At 37.9% G+C, this 7,165-nt stretch overlaps 1 protein-coding gene across 2 annotated transcripts; it reads left to right on the top strand.

Moving 5' to 3' along the window:
- Positions 1-698: 698 nt before the first annotated feature.
- LOC110600012 (protease Do-like 9) lies at positions 699-6,934 on the top strand. 2 transcript variants are annotated; one of them, XM_021736681.2, is made up of 10 exons: positions 699-1,461; positions 2,930-3,129; positions 3,220-3,400; positions 4,926-5,117; positions 5,260-5,492; positions 6,021-6,122; positions 6,217-6,267; positions 6,341-6,445; positions 6,538-6,653; positions 6,757-6,934. In XM_021736681.2, the coding sequence occupies exons 1-9, from the start codon at positions 903-905 to the stop codon at positions 6,646-6,648; spliced, it is 1,734 nt and encodes a 577-aa protein (XP_021592373.1). In that variant the 5' UTR covers positions 699-902; the 3' UTR covers positions 6,649-6,653; positions 6,757-6,934. The 2 variants fall into 2 exon arrangements, with proteins under 2 accessions (XP_021592373.1, XP_021592372.1); XM_021736680.2 differs by having other exon boundaries at positions 700-1,461; positions 6,538-6,934.
- The last annotated feature ends 231 nt before the right edge of the window (positions 6,935-7,165 follow it).

Genomic DNA, 7,165 nt, shown 5'->3' with positions numbered 1-7,165 from the left:
TTTGCAACTTTTGGGCTGGCCCTTTGTTTATGGCCATAATGGTTTTGTTATGCATGAAATTTAAATGGACAGTTTTACCATTTCCTTATTTTTTTTTTTTTACCCAATTTTTTCAAAAAAGGAAAACTGGTGTTATATTTTCATTATAATTCTATAATTTTACATAAAAATTTTAAATCATAAGCAAAGCTATCCATCAATATCCTAAAAAAAACTATGATAATTTTTATGAAATATTCAAGTACAATCGGCTGCCTGCTTGTGGAATTGTGGCAGCTGATAAAAATTATAAATCCAAAATTTATTTGGATTAGTTTGAACCAGGTTATTTCACTCATAATTGTAATTTTCATTAAATTTATATGTAATTTTTTTTAATAAAAAGATAAAAATATAATATCATAAATTATTTTAATAATTTATCCAATACAACTCATTTATATATATTCATTATTATAAAAAGAATTATACAAATTATATTCCGTATGATATATTATTTAAGTATTTACATGATTTTTGCAATCCTTTTAATCTAGAAATGAAAATAAACTGTGAAATGGATTGAAATATTCACTTTTTTTTTTCATGTAAAAAAATAGAAGAGGTTCAGAATAAAATAATCTGTTATTTTTTTATTTTATTTTATTTTATTTTTGTAAAGTAGTGGAAATTGTAAATTGTAAATTGTAAATTGTCCAAGCAATGCTGACATGAAGTATGAAACAGGAGAACTAAGAGTAGTTTCCTTCCTCCTCTTACTCTTCGTTTTCCTTCAAATTGCCATTTCCAAACCCTAGATTTTTCTTTTTAATTAATAGGAGGCGAAAAATTGGAGATTCATAACGATACAAAACTTTAACCCAAACAACCAAATCCTTAACAAAGCTTGAGACGATTTTTTCATGGGCAGTTCCAAGCACAAAAGACGAGGACGGAAACCCAAAAATCCCACCCCCATCACCACTACAGCTCAACCTCTAGATCCCATGGCTGCTAATACCACTGATGACGATATTTTCTCTGTCAGCAATGTTGAAATCATTAATCCCACCACCCCCACCTCCACCACCAACAACCATCACCACCATGGTGGCGAGCGACGACGAGGTCGTCCTAAGAAGCGCCCCAAATACTCTCCAGAAAAGCCCCAGAAGCCTCCACCATCATTAATCAATGGAGAGGTGGGGCTTCCTCAGCCTGTAGGTGGTGTGGCGAGGGTAGTACCAGCGATGGATGCTGTCGTTAAAGTGTTCTGCGTGCACACGGAGCCAAATTTCTCGCTCCCGTGGCAGAGAAAGAGGCAGTATAGCTCGAGTAGTAGTGGGTTTGTGATCGGAGGCAGGAGGATTTTGACTAATGCCCATTCCGTGGAGCATTATACCCAGGTTAAGCTCAAGAAACGAGGCTCTGACACTAAGTATTTGGCTACCGTACTCGCTATTGGGACGGAGTGTGATATTGGTAAGACAGAAAATTTACTAGTTTTTAGTGTTGATATGGGACTTATGATGACTACATCTTATAGTATGCTATACATTTGAAAAAGATATCTACTTGACGCGTTTGCTAGTGCCAATCATCTTGAGATATATTTGTCATAGTCAATGCTGTGCACGAGGTTCAATCTGCATAAGAATCTCTTCCATGTAAAAGATGTTTTTAGTTATATGAATGTAGAATGAAATGGATATGATGACTAAAAAACCTGACTTGCGAGTTTATAAGAAGTGAAGCGCTAAGATTTTAAGTCTAAAAATGGGATGAATATCATTTAGGAGAAGTAATCCTGCAATGAGAGAATAGGAGTAACAAACTCAGAATAGTTTTGAAGTTGAACTCTAGAAATGAGAAATGTCCAGAGGTTGAAGTAGCAAGTTGAGGTGGGAAATGACGTAGTCTGCTATTTAGTACTCCCTCCATTCCAAAAAGATAGGCTTGTTTGTTTTTTCAAGATTAAGAAAATGTAGTTAATATAGTCATAAGCAATAAATTTTATACTTTTTGTATAATATACCCTCCTCTCATATTATCAATTATTAATTTGTTCTTGAAACTAATAAATTTTAATTTTTCAATGCATATTGTTAAATTTGGGCCAGGCCTAACTCACCCCAAAAGCTAGCTCAAGGACGAGGATTGCCTATGGCCCATATAAGGGGCACATTACCCCTTTCCACAACCGACGTGGGATTCAACACACCCCCTCACGCCCATAATTCCTACTGGTGCATGGCATTTGTGGAAAGGGGCAATGTGCCCCTTATATGGGTTATAGACACTCCTCCCCTTAGCTAGCTTTTGAGGTGAGTTAGGCCTGGCTCAAATTTAACATGGTATCAGAGCCTTCCCATCCGATGTTGGACGCCCCATAAATATGCCATGCACCAGTAGGAATTATGGGCGTGAGGGGATGTGTTGAATCCCACATCGATTGTGGAAAGGGGTAATGTGCTCCTTATATGGGCCATAGGCAATCCTCCTCCTTGAGCTAGCTTTTGGGTGAGTTAGGCCTGACCTAAATTTAACATGGTATCAGAGCCTCCCCACCCGACGTTGGGCGCCCCATAAATGTGCCGCGCATCAGTAAAAATCTGGGCGTGAGGGGTGTGTTGAATCCCACATCGGTTATGGAAAGGGTAATGTGCCCCTTATATGGGTTATAGGCACTCCTCCCCTTTGAGCTAGCTTTTGGGGTGAGTTAGGCCTGACCCAAATTTAACACATATTAAATATGGGCGCATTAGGAAGCTAATAAAAGAATTACTATCTCAATAGGGAAAGTAGCCTATAATTTAAGATGGATATAAAGTAAAACAAGCCTATCTTTACGAGACAGAGTGAGTATAATATTAAGTGTTATTAATTGTGTTTTCCAATGTGGATATGAGATTATTTGTTTATTCGAGTTCTGATTTCTGTGATTTTGCAGCTTTGCTAACAGTCAATGATGATGAGTTTTGGAAAGGTGTATCACCTGTTGAATTTGGAGAATTGCCTGCCCTTCAAGATGCTGTGACTGTTGTGGGTTACCCAATTGGAGGAGACACAATTTCTGTGACTAGTGGTGTTGTATCGCGGATAGAGATCCTGTCTTATGTTCATGGGTCCACCGAGCTTTTGGGTTTGCAGGTTATATTATTACAAAATTAGCTTTGTCATTGTGAATGCTGGTAAATCTAACTACAGCCCTTGTGCGCCTCTGTAATTTTCTCTTTGCAGATAGATGCTGCTATAAACTCAGGAAATTCTGGTGGGCCTGCTTTTAATGACAAAGGACATTGTGTGGGCATTGCATTTCAGTCCCTTAAACATGAAGACGTTGAAAATATAGGGTATGTCATACCAACACCAGTCATCACCCATTTTATCCAAGATTATGAGAAGAAAGGAGCATATACAGGTAAGTTAGCTACAACCATACATTCTTTGAACCATGTGGAGGATAGGAGAGCTATTAAGCAAGCAATAGCCTTTCTTTTCACACTTAGAGGATCTCTATTTTGCTTTTTTTGGTACATTGTTCATATATGTAAATATATATGTTGTACTATACGTAATTGATTCTTTGTCTTGTGTATTATACATCTTTTGATGCTTCCTACATCTAGTATAGGGGTATCTTTTGTTTTCAACTATCCATTTTTTCACAGGTTGGTACACCTTAGTGCATTTGTAGTTTAAATCCTTCATACAAATTTTCCTAACTGAACTACTTCTTAGCATACAAGGGTCCTTTTCCCTCCATTCAACTATATTTAGGGCCATCATTTCCATCAGCTATTGTGATGCTATATCATCTCTTGCCTCTTCAGTCCATGTAAAATTAAACCCCCCGCCCCCCCCCCTCCCCCGCGCGCAAAAAACCCCTTCTTCTAATAGCTGAAGGTCAAATACATAAATTGCCTCTTTGGCTCAAAATTCCAATGGCATCCAAGACTTCCATTATGACCTAGTAGGTACATGTATTTCTTTTTTTGCATATATTAAGCACAGAATTGCAGTCAACATGGCCAGTGAAAACACACTCTTGATAGATCGAGAAGGTCATTATTAGCTGACGTTAAATAATTGATGTGCCTTTTAGTCTAATTGAAGAGGGAGGGAGGAGGGGAGGGGGAAAGAACCTCCAAAACTTCGTTGTCTGGTACCTCTATATTTTTCAAAACTGATTCAACTATTCCTGGTTCACTCAAGCACAACTCCCATCCTCTACAAATGATTTTAGAAATAAAAACTGATCCATCCATACTCTTCAATTTTATCTCTACTCTAGCAAATGCTAGGCCAAACCTCAAACTACATCATCAAGCCTTTTTCCCTGACCAAAACCAAAATATTTCCACAAAAAAATCACCTGAAACAAAGTGAACTGCTAATAATCAGCATAGTCTAAAAAATAAAATCTTAGTGTTGGTGGCTTTGTCAGCATCAGAATTAGCAGATTGAGCTGAGGCTTCAAGCTTCTCCTCATCGTTTTGTTCCTCTTTGGACTAATTGGGGCTGTTGGATAGTTCTTCATCAGAGGATGCCAGTTGCTTTGAGGGTGCCAAGGTATTTGCTTGCCTTTAGCTCAATCGAGGGTTTCGTTTGAGAAAGGGAGAGAAATGAGTTATAATTGGAAGTGGAATAAAATGGAGAGGGGGGATTTGGTAGATATTCGACATTTATATCACTTTAAAGATTTAAAATGTTGTCATGTGTTGAGTTTCTTATAGATCACTCTTTATTCATTACACTCAAAAAATTTCCCAGGACACATTAATGTTATTTGGTCTGTAGATAGAAAAAGTGGCCATGTTGATGCTGTATGTGTCTGTCTTCTGTAGATTTGTGGATACTGTGAAATTGAATTACAAATACCTGTTAATTGTATGACATGCTTCACTGCTCTTGATTAAAATCAATGGCCATCTGTCGCATGCTAGGATTCCCATTTCTTGGGATTGAATGGCAGAAAATGGAAAATCCAGATTTACGGATGGCTATGGGTATGAAACCTGATCAGAAGGGTGTTCGTATCAGAAGAATTGACCCCACTGCTCCAGAATCTGAAGTTTTGAAGCCGTCAGATATTATTCTCAGTTTTGATGGGGTAGATATTGCCAATGATGGGACAGGTATGTGTCCATTCCTTATTTTTCACATAAGGCCCCTTAAGCCTATTTGGATACATATGTATGCTAATATGCTTATTAACTTTAGGTAGTCATACTGTATTGTTTGTGACTCAGCACTTTATTTCCTTTTCTTGATTTTCAGTTCCCTTTCGGCATGGAGAGCGCATAGGTTTCAGCTACCTTATCTCCCAAAAGTATACTGGGGATAGTGCAAAAATTAAAGTTCTCCGCGACTCCAATATTCTAAATTTTGACATCAAACTTTCAACTCACCGGAGGCTCATTCCACCACATGTCAAAGGCAGACCTCCATCATATTATATAATTGCAGGATTTGTGTTCTCAACTGTTTCTGTTCCTTATCTCCGTTCTGAGGTATGTAAATTCATTTCAACATTTTTGGTTCGGGGTGTGGGTTAGTTTACGTTGAACGACCTGGTTTTGGCTACAATCTCTTCTAGTTCATAGAAGTTAAGCTTAAGGACGCTGAAATACAATCTCCTTTTGAGGTTATCTGAAGTGGGACATTCTTCCTGTGCAAGGAGGCTTGTTGGGTACTCAGCTGCTGTCTAATTTTTTTATATTTGTTGCTGTTATGTATTAGAGACAGGGTCCATGAAATTCCATGCTTGTTTTGCTGTGCATGTGCATGCGGGTTGAAGTGTGATAACATAATCCTGTATAATCTTGTTTTCTGTAAGGCTGTAAGGGAAACTGGATTCCAGATCCTTTTTGTTGAACTGGTGACAGAAGTGATCAAATTTTGTTATCTGCTTTCTTTTTTTCCTCGTGGAAGATCTGAAGATGCTAATATGTTCATTTCTTGCCATTTGCAGTTATATCAGATTTTTGTGTAACTTTAGTAATGTCTTATTTTGTTTTTCTTTTTGACTGTTTGTCCAGTATGGCAAGGATTATGAATTTGAAGCTCCTGTGAAGCTTTTGGACAAACTTTTGCATTCAATGCCTCAATCTCCAGAAGAGCAACTTGTGGTGGTGTCTCAGGTTTACTCTCTCCCTTTCTCACTCTCTCATATGAGTGGTATTTTACTTTGGACAATCCTGCTCAACTTATCATTCCTTGGCAACTTTCTGAAAGGTGCTTGTGGCTGATATTAACATTGGATATGAGGACATTGTTAACACTCAGGTAACAGATGCAATCTACAATGTTTGATTTGTCTTAACCCATCTGGTATTGATGACTTCTACTGCATGTGCAGGTTCTTGCTTTCAATGGCAAGCCCGTGAAGAATCTGAAGAGCTTGGCTAACATGGTAGAGAGCTGTGATGATGAATTTTTGAAATTTGAATTGGAATATGAGCAGGTCTTCTCACCCTCTCCCATGTGCCTCACAAGTGTTTTGGTTGTGTAATTGGCCCTGATATTTTAAAAATTTTTGTTTTGTGTTGCGTGCAGATAGTGGTCCTCCGGACAAAGGCAGCAAAGGCAGCTACTGTTGATATTCTTGCTACACATTGCATACCTTCAGCAATGTCAGATGATCTTAAGCCATGGATTGTGTCCTAGTATAGGTACATTGCAATATTCTCATAGCCTAGTTACCAAATTTTCTCTTCAATATTAGGAAGAAGAAAAATTTGTAGATTCCTTGATGGTGGACGATGAACTTGGCAGGTTCATATGATCATTTGTAATATCTGATGCCCATTTAGATGTTGACCATCCGGGAATGTCAGTGATGGTGATTTTTTTCTCCATTTATCATGGATAAATTTTTGGAACTGGGTTGGTATTTGATCATTTGTAGCTTTTTCAATGAACAGAAAATTAATACAACCTCATTGATTCCAAAGTTCTAGCCTGTTGGAGACTATATAACTGTAATCTGCTGGTTCACAACTTGATTTCATTGAGGGGCACTAAAGGAGTGCTATTTCTACGTTTGTGGAATCATTTTGTCTCTGAAATTAGCCTCTGGAACTAGGTATCAGCCAGCTGCAACTTGAAGGCAGAACCGGTGCAGCTTATACTTTCCCCCCTCCATTTTAGGCAGTTAATGGCAAAACCAATCTTACGCCAAAAA

The sequence above is a fragment of the Manihot esculenta genome, chromosome 14, assembly GCF_001659605.2.
Source record: "Manihot esculenta cultivar AM560-2 chromosome 14, M.esculenta_v8, whole genome shotgun sequence".
NCBI classification, from domain to species: Eukaryota; Viridiplantae; Streptophyta; class Magnoliopsida; order Malpighiales; family Euphorbiaceae; genus Manihot; species Manihot esculenta.
Note: the sequence above shows the minus strand (reverse complement) of the source record. Positions and strands in the feature narration are given on the sequence as shown.

Coding starts and splice junctions, on each gene's coding strand:
- LOC110600012 (XM_021736681.2), top strand. CDS start 903: ATGGGCAGTTCCAAGCACAAAAGACGAGGACGGAAACCCAAAAATCCC. Junction 5,493..6,020: donor TTCCTTATCTCCGTTCTGAG/GTATGTAAATTC, acceptor CTGTTTGTCCAG/TATGGCAAGGATTATGAATT. Junction 6,268..6,340: donor AGGACATTGTTAACACTCAG/GTAACAGATGCA, acceptor CTGCATGTGCAG/GTTCTTGCTTTCAATGGCAA.